Source organism: Microcebus murinus, chromosome 9 (assembly GCF_040939455.1).
Source record: "Microcebus murinus isolate Inina chromosome 9, M.murinus_Inina_mat1.0, whole genome shotgun sequence".
In the NCBI taxonomy this organism is placed as follows: Eukaryota; Metazoa; Chordata; class Mammalia; order Primates; family Cheirogaleidae; genus Microcebus; species Microcebus murinus.
In genome coordinates, this window is record NC_134112.1 from 96,337,368 (window position 1) to 96,352,618 (window position 15,251).

The following is a 15,251-nucleotide window of genomic DNA, read 5'->3' on the forward strand; positions in this document are numbered from 1 at the left end:
GCCCGAGAGAAGGGCAAGAAGTCACATTTGCGTGTTCTCTGGGGATGGAGTAACTGGAGGGAGCATGGCACGAGACCAGAAGCCCAGGCTCTTGCAGGTGAGGCGCTGCCCCTGGGACCCAGGCCCTGCTCACCCGCCTCCCGGGGCCCAGGCTCTGGGCGCCTCCATCTTGAAGTCCAGGTGCCCCGCTGCAGGTCTGTCCCTGCGCGTCATCCTGCCAGTCCTGCTCGGATTTATTCGAATCCCCTGGCCTCCAACTCTAGCTGCCTCGCCCCTCCCTCCAAGCCCCAGATCCCCTCTTTACCCCCGTGGGGCCCGACCCTGTTCCCAGGCAATGACCCCCACATTCTCTGCCAGGAGCTCTCTGTGGCAAAGTGACCCCCTAGCGTGTTTGCTCCTGGGTGGCCCGCCCTGCCTGCTCACCCTCTCTCCCCTCCCCTCCGTCTGTTAGACAGGTTTGCAGGGGCCCGTCCTAGGAGCGTCCGTCTGTCCCCCAGGAGCTGAGCCACTGAGCGCAGGGCTCTCCTGTGTCTTGCTCTCTGGCTCCTCCACGCCCAGCCTGAGGTATAGTGGAGTCTCATGTGTCTGGAATGAAAGACTGGCGATGTAAAAGGAGCGCGCGACTTTTGTCCAGGGCTGTGACGCTTAAGGCCGTGGACTGTCACCTCCAAATGCTTTTGCGCGCTGCTCCCTCGGCTAGAAAGTTGATCTTTGTCCCCTTCACCTGTACGTGGCTAATTGCGTCCCAGCCTAGGTGTCTTAGCCACGGCAAGTCTTGCATGGCCCCTGGAGGGCGGGTGCCCCTGTGATCCAAGGGCCCCTGTCTACCTGATCCTGCTCTTCCCCTCTGCATTCCAACGTCTATGTGTCTGAATCTGGTGTAAACCGCCACAGCACGCACCATATTGCACTCAAATTGTCGCTGTGTGTCCTCCCACACCCACTGCTAGGTGGAACGCTCCTCATAGGCGGTGACCGTATTTTGTTCATCTTCACATTCCGGTAACTCAGGCAAGGAGAATGGATTAAGCATTAATATTTGTTCGATCCTGTGTTTTCCAAGCAGGATACTTTTGGCATTTGGAGCAAGACAATTCTTATTGCATAAGACAGCCCCAACATTGCAGGACATGCAGCTGCCCTCGCCCCTGCCCGCTGGATGCCATGGCTCCCAACAGTCATTTTGACAAGCCCACACATTTGCAAAAGTCCTTGGGGTAAGAGAGCAGTGGGGGTGGGGAATAGCACCATAGTAAGAGCCTACAGTTAACTGAACTCTTTACAACTCGGCAAGAAGCACTGGGCTCTGTGACAGTGCTACGGTGAATTACTGGAGTGTTGCATGTGTCGACCCAGGTAATAGAGAGAGTGCTCTAAAAGGAAAGATATTTATTGGGGAATAGAGCATTGCAATGGGAATGCGCGTGTCATAGTAAACTATGTGCATATGCAGGAAAGTAAAGGAAGACAAAGCTTTTAAGGGAAAAAGCGAGGACGATTACATAATTGTTTTGAAATAATTGTCCTTGGCTACAAAAATCAATAACAAGGGTGATGCCAGTCCAAGGTTGGACAGGCAGTTGCTGCACAAATATCTTTGCAGAAGTATTCTTCGTGAAAGGTTGCAGTAGTCTCTGCAAGGTTGTGGTTTTTATAGTGTTTTGTGATAGTTTCTGTTATCAGGCATGCGAGCCTGAAAGCCCGCTCTCTCCGCTGCCCTCCCCAGCTTAATTTGTCAGGGTTTTTTGGTTTTCTTTTTTTTTTTTTTTTAACATTTAGTGACTTCATTTTGATTCTGACAACTTTGACACACTTGTGTGGTGGTATGAGATGGGGGATGGGGAATGGCATCTGTCACCCACTATTGATAATGGTAATAATAGTTAGCTAATCTTTATTAAGCACTTTATATATGCAGGCACTAGGCTAAGTGTTATACATGGGTTATTTACTCCTCACAACCACCTGTGAGGCCCCATTTTTTTAAAAGGAGCCTGAGGGGGAGAGAGTTTCAAGCCACTGACCCCAGTTAACCCCGCTGGCTCCTGGCAAGGCCCAGGTGCAACCCCAGGCTGCTGGCCCCACTGCTCTGTGCCCACCTCTTCGAAAAGAACAAACGTCAGAATTCCCAGATGGAAGCCGCCCATTAAAAGCCGTGCTCTCCTGTTAATTATAATGTAGAGCAGTGCTCTGCAAACTGTATTCTGCATCATGCATCGAGTTCATTCAGTGGGATGTCCAGTGTCGTGAGAATGACAGGTCCCACAGGCAATGAAGGGCGCAGGATGCTTTCGAAAAGGCGCAGGCAGAAGGCCATGAAGCAGTAGCTGTGAAGACAAAACGAACCTTTGTGGGGTGGCTCAGCCTTTCATGGGGGCTCTGGGGTGACTTAGAACTTTGCTGAGTAAACAATGGGGGGAACCAAAAGCAGGTGACAGCGTTGATTAGGCTCTAGGAAAAAAGGCTAATGCAGGAAGGGATAGTGACCTTTCCTCTAATTTCTTAATAATAATAATTAATGGGCACTATTTATTGAGCGTTAATTACTCCCCACTTCACAGATGAAATAAGAGGCCTAGAGAGGTTGGTTAAGTAACATCCCTTAAGGCCTCACAGCTAATGAACAGCAGAGCCCAATTTGAACCCAGTTCTCGCTTGCCTTGTGATTTTAAACCCTATGCACAAAGCCTCTGAGCACTTAGTGTTTGATAAGGGCTTTCCTGCGTGAATGTCCAGAGCAAATTCAGGCTCGGAGAGGATGCTTCCGCAAGCGCCTTATCTCAGGGTTTATGTGGTCACACTGCCTTTCTTTTCAGCATTTCTCTTCAATCTGAAAATCAGTTATTTGGTCTGAGTACTGTACATGACATTTTTTTTTTCTGGTATGATTTAAGTTTCTTAAGTTTTGCTATTAATTTTAAACTTTACAGATTCCCATGCTCTGTTACATGCTTCTATTTTTGGGGCTAGAGTATTCATGTTGATGCCATAACCTCCCCTGCCTGTTCCTTGCTCGGTCCGACCCCTCCCCGGAGCCAGCGCCTGCCCTCCACGGCCGCTGTAAAATCAGCAGTCTACTCAAGTCTGGAACGGTGCTGGTGTTGGCATCGGACCTCATTTTTTCACTTTTCTCTCTTTTGTTTTTAAACAGATGTGGGTGCATTTTTCGAGGAGGGGATGTGGCTGCGGTATAACTTCCAGGCCCCGGCGGTCAGTGCCAAGGACGCGGGCGGCAGCGCGGACAGCCCCCCCGAGCAGCAGGGCCCCCCCGAGGACCTGGCCCGGGAGGAGATCGGCTTCAGCTTCAGCACCACCAAGGCGCCCTGCATCCTGCTCTACGTCAGCTCCCTCACCACGGACTTCCTGGCCGTTCTCGTCAAACCCACCGGTAAGGACAGGGACACCGAGCCTTCGGCCATTTTAATTTGGGCAGACAGAATGTTCTAGTAAGAGTCCGGATTGTTTGGGGCTTGTTCTTTATTTCCCACAGGACATTGAGCCAATCACATGACTTTGAACTTCATTTCTATACGTGAAAGTCAGGGAAACAACTTGCCGGTTGGGTGCACTATAGCAACGTGTCGTAGCAATTGGGGTCGATAAGGCGGGTTGAGGTCTTTACAAGAACCCTATGACATGAGCATGAGCTGGATTTGCATGTGCAATGATTACTTTTTGTTCCTATTAAATAAATGCATTCACTACTGGGCTAGGCAGAGATGAGCCTTTGAGTTAGTAAAGTTAATTTTATGTAAAACAATTATTCTGATGTATGGCAGAGTATCGGTGGGTTCCGACAGAATATTTGAACTGTCAATAGAAGTAGAAAATTGGAGATGTTTTAATTCCCAAAGCCTCTCAGAATTTTACATTCACAAAATAAATCCCTGGGCTAAGGGTTGCATAAAGCAGGGCTGTAGGTGCACTTGCGGTGCCCTGGGCCATCTCGGTCAGCAAACATGCGTAAGCCAGAAAGGACCCGAGTGCATCTAGAACAGGCATCCTCATGAGCATGCACGATGGGCGTGTGACCCCTCAGCAGCGACCGCAGAGAGAAGTCTGAACAGTCCTGAGGTGTATAAACACACCAACAAGGAGTCGTCCATTCCCTCTCTGCAAACTTGCATTCACACCTGCTTACAGTGTTAAGAAGATCACTTTTGTTATGAATAAAAATATTTTAGGTGCATGCAAGAACAAATCTCCCTAACCCACTTCCCATGGAGATTTATGAGCTGAAAATGTGGAGCTCCCTCTCTCTCCCATCGCTCATCTCTTTCTGCTCCGTGATGATTGTTCCAGCGTTGTAGCATCTTAAAGATCAAGATTTTCTTCCATGAGGGCCAAAAATTATTAGTTTAATTCAGCTTCTGTTTTTTAAAAATAGCAAATTCTTAAATTCCCTCTCTCTGAGCAATGTACCATTAGTTAAAAAGATGGAGAAAAAAAGTATGTTCCGTAGGATTTTTACCTTTCCAAAATTGTATTATTTCCCAAAGAAATAATACAAAAACCAGTCAAAGATTCAGCACAAAGATATTCATCATAGTGCTATTTGTGAAAATAAAAATTGGGAAGAACCTAGAAGTTCAACTTTAGTAAGTTAGTAAAAGGAGTCACCATTTTATGACTATCATATATCTATTAAAATAATATTTACGAAGAGATTAATGACATAGGGAAATTTTATGTAATATAACCTTAAGCCAAAAAGGAAAAAAAAAAAAAAGAGATACAACCTTGAATGTATATCAGTTTAGCTCTGTGAAAAATCTACAAAAAGAAAAAAAAAAAAAAGCAACAATGTGAACACAGCTGTCGGTTGGGTTGTGGATGATTTTTTTCTCCTGAGTAATACTCTTCTACACATGTCAAATGCTCACATTGAACAAGCGTCACTTTTCTAATCAGGAACAATAGTAAGTAAAATTGGGAGGTGAGGACACACGGGAAAAGAGGAGGCAACCCCCACTCTTCGGGGGCTCCCCAGCTTGTTCCTTCTGCATCAGGTGCAATAGATTTTTAATTCACCGACGCTCTCTACCCGCATGCGCCAGCCTCCCGGTGGGCAGGTAAGAACCCTTTGGTTTCCTCTCACGTTCCTCTCCGGGAGGATGGCTGTCACCTTCAGACTGTCAAGAGTTTGATGGACCTGCCCCTGTGGGTGCTGTGTGATGTGCTTCTCAAGTCACTGCCACACTAAAATTCGGTCCCCAGCTGTATTCGGTGCCCTACAGGCCCACTGCCTGCGCCCCGACCGCTGGCACTCCTGCCGCGTGTGTGGACAGTCATCGTGCTCGAGGGCTTCGATCCATCAAATGCCACCGTTTAAGGATGCTCGCTTTGTGCCTCACGCTCCCCCAGTGTCTCACGTGCATTAATTTCTAGGAGCCAAACTACGCTATGAGGTGTAGACACCGTTCTTATCCCCTTTGTACAGCTGGCGAAATGACTCACACACCCGGGGGCTGATAGGTGAGGCTGGGGTCTCTAAGCCCCGGTGTCGAGTGCCAGGTGCAGTGCTCTCCGCTGCAGGTGTCTCTGGAACATTCTGAGAGCGTCTGGAAGGCAGAGCCAGGCAGCTGCTTTCTAACTGTTGCAAGGCCATCCTCAAACTACCATGTTTCCCCGAAAATAAGACAGGGTCTTACAGTTATTTTTCCTCAAGAAGACACCCTAGCACTTATTTTCAGGGGATGTGTTATTTTTTTTAAGTACGGCACAACAAACTACATTTATTCAAATATAGTGAAGTCATCTTCTTCTGGAACATCATCCTAACTCTCCAAACCCCAAATTCCATCCTGACTTTCTTGCGAGACTCTGTTTCCTTTAGAACCATTGGCCCCAATCTCTCATGTCCAGTGATAGAGTTCTCAGGGGGCAGATGAGAAGGGCTGCTCATAGTCTTTCCCACTCTGCGACAGAATGCATGGGTTGACAGATGCGCTGCGTAGCCACGCCCAGCACTAGGGCTGATTTTCATAGTCACGCCCATCACTAGGGCTGATTTTCATAGCCACACCCATCACTAAGGATGATTTTTCATGGCCACGCCCATCACTAGGGCTTCTTTTCATAGCCACGCCCACCACTAGGGCTTATTTTCATAGCCATGCCCACCACTAGAGCTGATTTTCATAGCCACGCCCATCACTAGGGCTTATTTTCGGGGTGGGGCTTCTATTGCACAAAGGCTTACAAATCCTGCTAGGGCTTATTTTATGGGTAGGTCTTATTTTCGGGGAAACATAGTACTAGTGAAAATTCAGCTTTTTCATACATCAAATACTGTTTGTTTTTATTCATTGAAATTTAAAGCTAGAAAAAAGTTGAGGAGCTCATTCAGGAAAAAACATTAATAAGGTCTACATCAAAATATTAGAGGGGAAAAAATAGAAAGTTCTCATCAAATGCCCTGGTATCCCTGAAACTTCATATGCTGGGGAAGCTCTCGTCTCTGTTCTCCAGAGCCCGCTCCCGCCCGACCTGCCTTGTCCCAACGGTGCCTGCACCGACCGCCAGGAGATGCCTGAGGTCCCAAGCTGTGTCACTCACCAGTGCTCCATCCTGCCCTCCCTCCGTGGGCCCCCCAGGCACACATGTCCTGTGGATTCCACTGTCATTGTGTCCTTTCCCTGCCAGCCACACGTCTTCTGCCTCCGTGTTTCCCAGTGTTGTTCCTGTCGTGGCACCACAGAAAATTATGACGTTTGAGCGGCACCTGGGTAAAGGGGTGGTGGTTTGGAGGCCACCCTCCTGCAGGTCTGCCGGGATCAGGGGCTCCAGGCTCCAGCACGCGTCACCCATGGTGGACGGCAGTGCCCTCGCCCACTGGCAAGTTCCTTCTCGGTCCATCGCTCCGCTGCCAGTGGCTCCTGCCTCCTCCTTCCCCCACGGCCAGAGTTGTCTTTCCTTGCAGGGTGTCTTAGTCTGTCTCCTGTTGTTCATAACAGAATACCTCAATCCTAGTAATTTATAAAGAAAAGGAATTTGCCTCTCATAGTTATGGAGGCCGAGAGGTCCAAGATCGAGGGGCCATGTCTGACGAGGGCCTTCTTGCTGGGGAGGCTCTGCAGTGAGGAGGTGGCACAGGTGTCGCGGGGCAAGGCCGAGCGTGCTAGCTCAGGTCGCTCTTCTTCTTCCTCTTATAAAGCCACCGGTTCCCCTCCCTTGATAACAGTTAATCCATTAACCCATTAATTCGTTAATCTATGAATGGATGAACCCATCCATGAGGTCAAAGCCACTCCATCCTGCCCCACTGGAGACTGAGTTTCAACATCAGTCCTGCAGGGGACATTCAGACCATGGCATAGGGACATTGTTTAATGTCAATTATATAATATCCCCACTACACACTCCATGACTCCTTCCTCCAGCAAAAACAGGAGAGAGACTCCCTAATCCCACAACTTCCAACCCAGACCCTCCGGCCTCGGGGAAAGAGCCTGGACTGTAGAGCCCGACTTCCAGGTTTGGATTCTGCTTTGCCTTTTGCCAGTTGTCCTGGCAGCTGGCAGCTAGCAGCTCCGTGCCTCAGTTTGCTCATCTGTAAAATAGGAGCATTGTGAAAATCAGAGAATCTATTAATTTAATCTATATTTTGCCACATATTCAGGGGGTGCTATATTCAGAGAAACTCATCCCCCCCACCCCCACCCCCAGCACTCTATGCACACCTGCGCCCTGGCCTTATGCCCACGATGCTCCCTTACCTGGAAATGCTTCGTCTTCCTCTGCAGTCTAACGCCTGCCTTTCCTTCTAGGCCCACATCAAAGTCCCATCTCCTTTCAGTGACTTCCCCTTGCTTTAAGCTCCTATTACACTTATTTTCAATGTCATTTGTTTGGCACTTAATGTACTGTATTGTTATCTGTCTCTGTTATAAATATGCCCTGTCTTCCCGGAGAGATGAAAAGCTCCCAGCACTGCATCTCCTGCCCACAACAGGTGCCCTCTAAGTGTTTGCTGATGGTAATGATGATGCCAGGGGAGAATAAATCTGTTGAGCAAGTTATTTGCTGCAGCCAATAAAAGAGCGGTCCCTTATAACTGCTTTAATTCACTGGGGAGGTGAACATGAGACACCAGAAGCAGAGCATCTCTCCATTTGAATAATATTTTATTTGCATGGACAAATATTAACATTTTCCCTACCATCACTTAGTGGTCCTCTTCTGCTATTGTCTGAAAGGAATAAATATATCATTTAAATTTGATTATTCAAGAATACTCCCATTACTGTTTATGGATATCCACGATGTATACATTTAAAGTTCCAATGCATCTTTTTTCTCAAAGCAAATAATTTTTGGTTCTCATCAAGTGAAGCAGTTATAGGAGGACTTTTAAATCATATTTACAAAATCCAAGAAAGCTAGAAAAAAAGAAAAAAGTCTTAAAAAAAAACAATAGTGATTTTTAAAAATCTGGGAACATAAAAGGACCAATGGCAAAGAGACAGCAGGCAGGGAAACGTCCAGCTTTTCGCATAATTACAGGTAGGTTCCTCTGCCTGTAGCCTTCGCAGACACGGCTGGCTTTAGCTCGTCTTTGCCTGCCCAGGTCCGACACAGTGCCTGGCCCAAGCTACAGTGCCAGGAAGGTTGTCTGCATTAGAAGTGGACTCTACGCTTGTATCCAGACAGAAAGCCCACTTTTAGACCTTGCAAAAAGCTGTGCTAAATACATGTCTTCTAAAGAAAAGAGTAAGTGGTGAATCAATATAGCTATGCATGTAAAACAGCTGGCTAGGATGCTGTGATGTTGGAGCTCCAGAAATAAAGCAGAAAGGAAAAACTTAAGACAACCAACTTCTTTTTACACATGTTGCCAAACAACTGCCTAATCGTCTCCTTCACTCCCAATGGATTCTTTTTAATGCTATTAAGATAAAGAATAAAAAATAGGGTGAAACAATGAGGGGTGGAGAGGGAAGCAGGTCAGGAAGAGAGAGCAGCATGTTCAAAGGTCCTGTGGTAGGGAGGAGAATCATATTTTCCAGGGAATAAGAGAAGCCCTAAGTAGCTTGAATGTGCGAAGTGAAAGGGTGAACGGAACTCAAATCAGACAGGGCACCATACGCTTTGTTAAGAATGTATTTCTTTATCCTGTGAATAACTGGAGGACTTTGAAAAGTTTTAAATGAACCAATGAAATAATCAGTTGTGCATTTTGGAAAGATCTTTGTTTTACTTTCCAAAGAAAACACTGGGAAGAAGAAAGCACAGAAGCAGGGAAACCGTTCAATCGTTTATTCCACAAGTATGGGGTAGTGCTGTCATGGAGTAGTGACGGGCAGAGTTGGGCTGAGGGCTCACTGCAGGAGAGGGACGGGTCTGGGGACAGGGAGTGCCCACGTCTCCTTCTGCGGGACTTGCAGGAAGGAAGAGCACAGGGAGCTGGGACTCGCTTGAGAGTAAAATGAGGTCAAGGTTGGTGATTTCAAAAGAGGAGGCTGGTTAGGATCCAGTGACCCAGGCGCGAGAGGATGGTGGCACTGGGGTGGGGGGAGCATGGACCACTGTCTCTGCATGCACCGGCGATCCTGTGGAGTCACAGGGGGACCCACAGGCGCCGGCAGAGGCTCCGTGGTCACCCAGATGGAGGAGAATGCGGGGATCTAGACAAATGCGGGAGACGAAAACCAACAGCGCCTGGTTGAAGCGCTCTAGGCAGAGGAATCCAGGATACAATGCTAAAGTAAGACTCAGAAATAGTGAGGGTCGGTTGAATTTTGTTCAGAAAACAAAAATAAGGAAATGCAGTCAGCTCTTGATTATTCTAACGGATGAGTCTCTCAACTCCAGGAACACGGTGCCGTATTATACATGGCAAGTGTGATGCTAGAATGCCCACAGGAGCAAGAGAAGCACGTGTGTGCGTGTGAGTGTGTGCATGTGTGTGTGTGAATGTGTTTGTGTGTGTTTGTGTGTGAGATAGGATGCACGAGAAATGCCTGGAAGGAGAACGCCAAGATGTTTAGAGTAGTTATCTCTGGATGCTGGAATTTCAAGTGACTTTCTTTTTTTTTTCTTTCTGTTTACTTTCTAAGTTTTAATTACCGTGTTGTATTTTATAACTTAAAAATCAGAATATCAGTTTTGTTCCTCTAGAAAGAAACTGAGAGAGGCCACAAATAATCCATTAGGTGATTTGCAGTGGGTCAGACTCTTGCTAGACGGCTGGCTCCGGTTTTAAGCTCTAAGATGTCAAAGGCTATTAACAACGGGAAAATTCCAACTTGAATGGGGAAAAAAGATAAAAAAAATTGATTATCTTTAAAAATCATAAATAAGAAATAAAAGTTATGCTCGCCGTGCAGAATAACTGAAAGCAGGATCTAGACTATCACATTAGTCTTTTTAAATATTGTTTGCCGTCATTGGGAAGAAGCCAGAAGGAAACAGGAATACAACGTTGAGGCAAAAGTTCAGTGTCATTAAGGGGCAGAAGCAGCCTTGGGCACCTGGGAAGCCATCTTTCCCTTTAATTTGCGTTTGGCTAGTCTTAACCGGAAATGAAATTTAGTACTTTGCTTTCTGGGTCTCAGTGAGGCCGCCCCAAATTGCACATATTTATCTTTTAAAATTATGTTTATTTTTAATATCATATGCTCACGGTTCCGTTGTATGCCCAATGCCACACTCCGCGGGTGGAGAGAGACGGTCCCTGCAGGCTGCACTCGTTTATCTTTCATTTCTCACATATTTCCTGGGTCCTGCAGGCGTCTCCACAGTCCTATACTGTATACGCTCTCATTCTTCATTCCCAGATACAATCCCAACTTGGATCATTTGTGCCATTTGCTGCCATTTCTGCTGCCTCAGCGACCTGGTCACCAGGGTCATTGTTGGCAGATTGCAAATACGTGTGAGCCAGGTGCTGCCGGCCTGTCTGGATCAGTAGGTCTCTGAGCTACCGAATCTGAATTCAACACTGGACTGGTGTCATTGGGGCGTCAAGGGAGAAAACAGAGTTTACCAGAAACCTACGCAGCAAGGGGTGGAGGAAAGTGACATTAAAACGCAACCTAGGGCACAGAAATCACAGAGTTTCTTTCCTTCTTCTTACGCAGGAAGCTTACAGATCCGGTACAACCTGGGTGGCACCCGGGAGCCGTACAACATCGACGTGGATCACAGGAACATGGCCAACGGGCAGCCGCACAGTGTCAACGTCACCCGTCACGAGAAGACCATCATTCTCAAGGTATAGATACATGTGTGCGTGTGCATATGAATTACATGTGATACAGTATCGTAGCGTGCATATGAATTACATGTGATACAGTATTGTAGCGTGCATATGAATTACATATACGGTATCAGCGTGCATATGAATTACATATGATACAGTATCGTAGCGTGCATATGAATTACATGTGATACAGTATCATAGCGTGCATATGAATTACATATGATACGGTATCATAACGTGCATATGAATTACATGTGATACAGTATCGTAGTGTGCATATGAATTACATACGATACAGTATCGTAGTGTGCATATGAATTACATATGATACGATATCTCTGTCCCATGGCCATCAGTTTGTTTTGGGGGGTTGGAGCAGGTGGCAGAGATGCTTGTCACTCTCTCTCCTACACGTGGGCGACTAGTGAGGTAGAAAGACACGCCAGCCCTACAGGAAAGGCAGTGATGAAGTGGATGGTGAAGACGCCCTTTTCAGGGAGAAATAGAACGAATGTTTGCTTTGTCTATTCTTGGTGGCTTTCCCAGTTTGGGACCCGAATATCTGTCAGTCTGCTCTTCTATCCACCACACCATCTTCCGTCACCACGCCCTCAGCTGTCTGAAACTTCACGTGTTTCCCAGCAAAGGTTATTTTGGTTTTTATGACCTACTTCTTTCACTACTCCAACACAATAAATAGGAAGAACTATATATATATAATTTTTTTTTCCTCTGCAGAGGCTTTGCCTTAAAATTTCTCAAAACACAGTCTTTCCCAGAATCTCAGCCTCTGGTTGCAGCCTTTGGTTTTATTATGACGCTCACAGGTCCCTTGATTGCCCCCACCCCACCCCGGCAACTTTCACAATGAGGAAGGCAGCGTGGGAAACACCATGAATAAAACATGCCATGGGGAGGTCTCCCTGGGAGCGGAGCCAAAGCATCAAGGATGGGAACTGTCACTGCGCTCTCTAGAAGGAGTTCAAAATAGATACCTGTCAGGGAAAGGAACAGCAGGAGGATGCCGTTTTGTCAGAAAAGTGGAGTGTCATTTGGCAGGAGTTCAGCAGCCTCTCAGACCTCGTTCCGACGCGGCTGGTTGCTGTGGGAAGTTCAGGCTGCAAAGAAAAGGCACGAGCCCTGTCTCTTTTGAGCACTGGTGGATGTCCGATTCATAACTTGATATGGAGTTTGCACGTGGCCTTTTAGCGGTAAATGCTAGAGGGCATTCTAAGGAGAGGTCTTTCCTAGGAAAAATGACAACATGCTGTTACAGCTTACTGCGCCGTCAATCAAACTCAGTGTAATAAGGTTATCTCTAGTGATGGACAAAGTCCCCGAGCCTCACACGACGCCTGGCACACGTTAGGTGCTGCAAATTCCTTATTGAGTAAACCAAACCCATCTTTACCCATGACTCAAATTTTAGGCAGAGAAGCCAGCAAATCCAGGAGACAGATGGTGGCATACCATTCTATCAACATTGCCATCATTGGCTTTTGATTAGACATGGTCTTATTTTAAACCACCCAATCTGTCACCTCTTTAAAAGAAAGTGATTTATCTAACCATTTCACCATTGCAAAATAACAGTATAAGTCAAAAGACCTAAAAAATTGGCTTTGTGGCCGGGCGTGGTGGCTCACACCTGTAATCCTAGAACTCTGGGAGGCCGAGATAGGCAGATTGCTCAAGGTCAGGAGTTCAAAACCAGCCTGAGCAAGAGCCAGACCCCGTCTCTACTATAAATAGAAAGAAATTAATTAGCCAATTAAAAACATATAGAAAAAATTAGCCAGGCATGGTGGCACATGCCTGTAGTCCCAGCTACTCGGGAGGCTGAGGCAGGAGGATTGCTTGAGCCCAGGAGTTTGAGGTTGCTGTGAGCCAGGCTGACACCATGGCACTGAAGCCTGGGCAACAAAGTAAGACTCTGTATCAAAAAAAAAAAAAAAAAGTTGGCTTTAAGGACAGCATAATAGAGACCCACCACAGTCACAGCCTCTCACAGGGGTGACCCTCACCCTCGGCCACAGCGAGTTAGAGCTGGACCTGAGTGAGGGGAGAGGACTGCACAAATTTGAAGCACTCAGGGCTTTGAAGGCACAGAAAGCCGGAAATCTAGACAGTGGGGGAGCCAGAGAGCTGCAGAGAATCTAGGGGACTAAAAAAGTTTGAGGCAGAGTCTGGTTCTATTCCCCAAGATTCTTTTGGTGACAAATGACAAAAAAGCAATTCAGTTTGTTGGGGGAAATTCCTAGGGTAAGTCATAGAAATATAGAATTCAAGAAAGGGAAAAATCGAAATTTGGGAAGAGAATCTAGGGAACCTGGAGGATTGAAACTACAGACCAAAATACCAGTGGGCTGCTTCCCTCCCTCCCTTGCCCTTCCCCTCCCTCCCTCCCTCCTTCCCTCCCTCCTTCTCCTGGTCTCTGCTCTCTCTGAGGACTGGGCTTACTGCAAGCCCCGCCCTTCACATACCGTGAGACACAGTCACAGCAGTGCTGGGCTCATGTCTTCCCAATCTTGCTACCAGAAGAAAGGGTCCTAGTTTCTCGATTTCGACTTTAGAGACCCAGAGCATCTCTGATCAGCCTGGCTTGAGTCCTGTACTGCCCCCGTTTGGGGGGGGGGTACCATGACTGGTGGTCCCTAATCGAGTCTCACGATCAGAGTGGGGGATTGGGAAACTCCTCCAAGAGCACAGAAGGCAGTTCCAGAAAAAGGAAGGAGACATGACAGGCGTGAATCACATTGGCCGCACAAGGCTCTGAGGTGGGGGCAGAGGGAAACCTGGGAAGGACTCCAAAACACAAGGACAGAATTCCGCCCTAGGAACTGTACCCGGGGCGTTGGGAAGTCCTGCTGTCCCACCTCCTCCACTGTCATGCAATGCAGCCTGGCTGCCCGGGGATTTCTGGGCACCTTTCAAAGCCAGCCGCCTCAGCCTGCTTGAGTGCCTGTAGGAAACACTTCACAGTAAACACTTCACAGTCTGGGAGCTCCCGTCTTTCTCAGCCCAGCTTCCCCCATCTGGCCTGGGGGGCTTCCCCTCCGTGCTTCCCTTTCCTGGGGAGAGAAGGGAAGTAAAGGTAGAAGGTGGTAGAGGAAGAAAAGCTGTGGCTCCTCCTATGGAAAAGTAGGTGGGAGGGTGCCTAGCTCCATGCCCCACTTTCTTTTGGGCAGGGAAGCCTTGCAGAGCTTGGAAGTAATTCCAAGAATGCCTTTACAGCTCTAAAAACACTGCCATTTTCTGTTTCTTAAAAACAATCTACAAACCCATCTTGAGAACCTCTACCCCCTCAACGATGTGTGGAAAGAGATACAACAAGAATGTTACCTGTGATCATTTCCGTGTGAGGGGATTATAAATGGTTTTATTTCCCCTGGAGTTTTCTGTATTTCTTCATTTTCTATTGTAAAACATGTGTTGCATTTTTTATAATCAAACAAAAATACAAAACATACATGTGTTCTTAACCTATTACTGATAGCGCCACCCCCGTTATAAGAAAATATAATGACAGAGATATTTAAATAATTTCAAATTAAAATTTGCTTATAATCAAAGAACAAAAATAAGACTAATTCAAAGATGAGTTTTAAAGTGCCATGAAATGATACCTTTGGAATTAAGGCGAACTCGCATGCATTTATACATGCTCAAACATCCTATAATTTCGATGACTTTATCAGTGTTTATGGTATCTTTAAAAGCAGGTTTACTCTCCCAGCTGGGTTTGGCTAAAGCTAACACTACGTTAATTTGCATTCCTGCAGCACACACTCTGTGAAACAGTGCTGAGCACTTGAGGGAAATTGACCTTGGATGAAACATTTGCTGCCGAAAAACAAAGTGCCCAATCTCCACGTAGATAATAAAGAAATGACTCTCGCAGTTACCAGACACCAGAGCGAACCGGACACCATGACAACCCTCAGGTGGCATCATTTACGAAAACCCACAGTTGCATCAGGGATAATAATTTAAGGCTTAATGTCAGTCAAAATGTAAACAAAGCCTCGCACAGGCGGGGAGCACCTGA

The 15,251-nt window shown here is 46.9% G+C and overlaps 1 protein-coding gene across 1 annotated transcript in view; it reads left to right on the forward strand.

Moving 5' to 3' along the window:
• Window positions 1-15,251, forward strand: part of CNTNAP2 (contactin associated protein 2) — a 1,865,599-nt gene that overhangs the window by 1,709,450 nt on the left and 140,898 nt on the right. Inside the window, exons 19-20 of the mRNA XM_012768220.3 lie at window positions 3,152-3,388; window positions 11,082-11,215. Coding sequence (XP_012623674.2) covers window positions 3,152-3,388; window positions 11,082-11,215 — 371 coding nt within the window. The remainder of the gene's footprint in view (window positions 1-3,151; window positions 3,389-11,081; window positions 11,216-15,251) is intronic.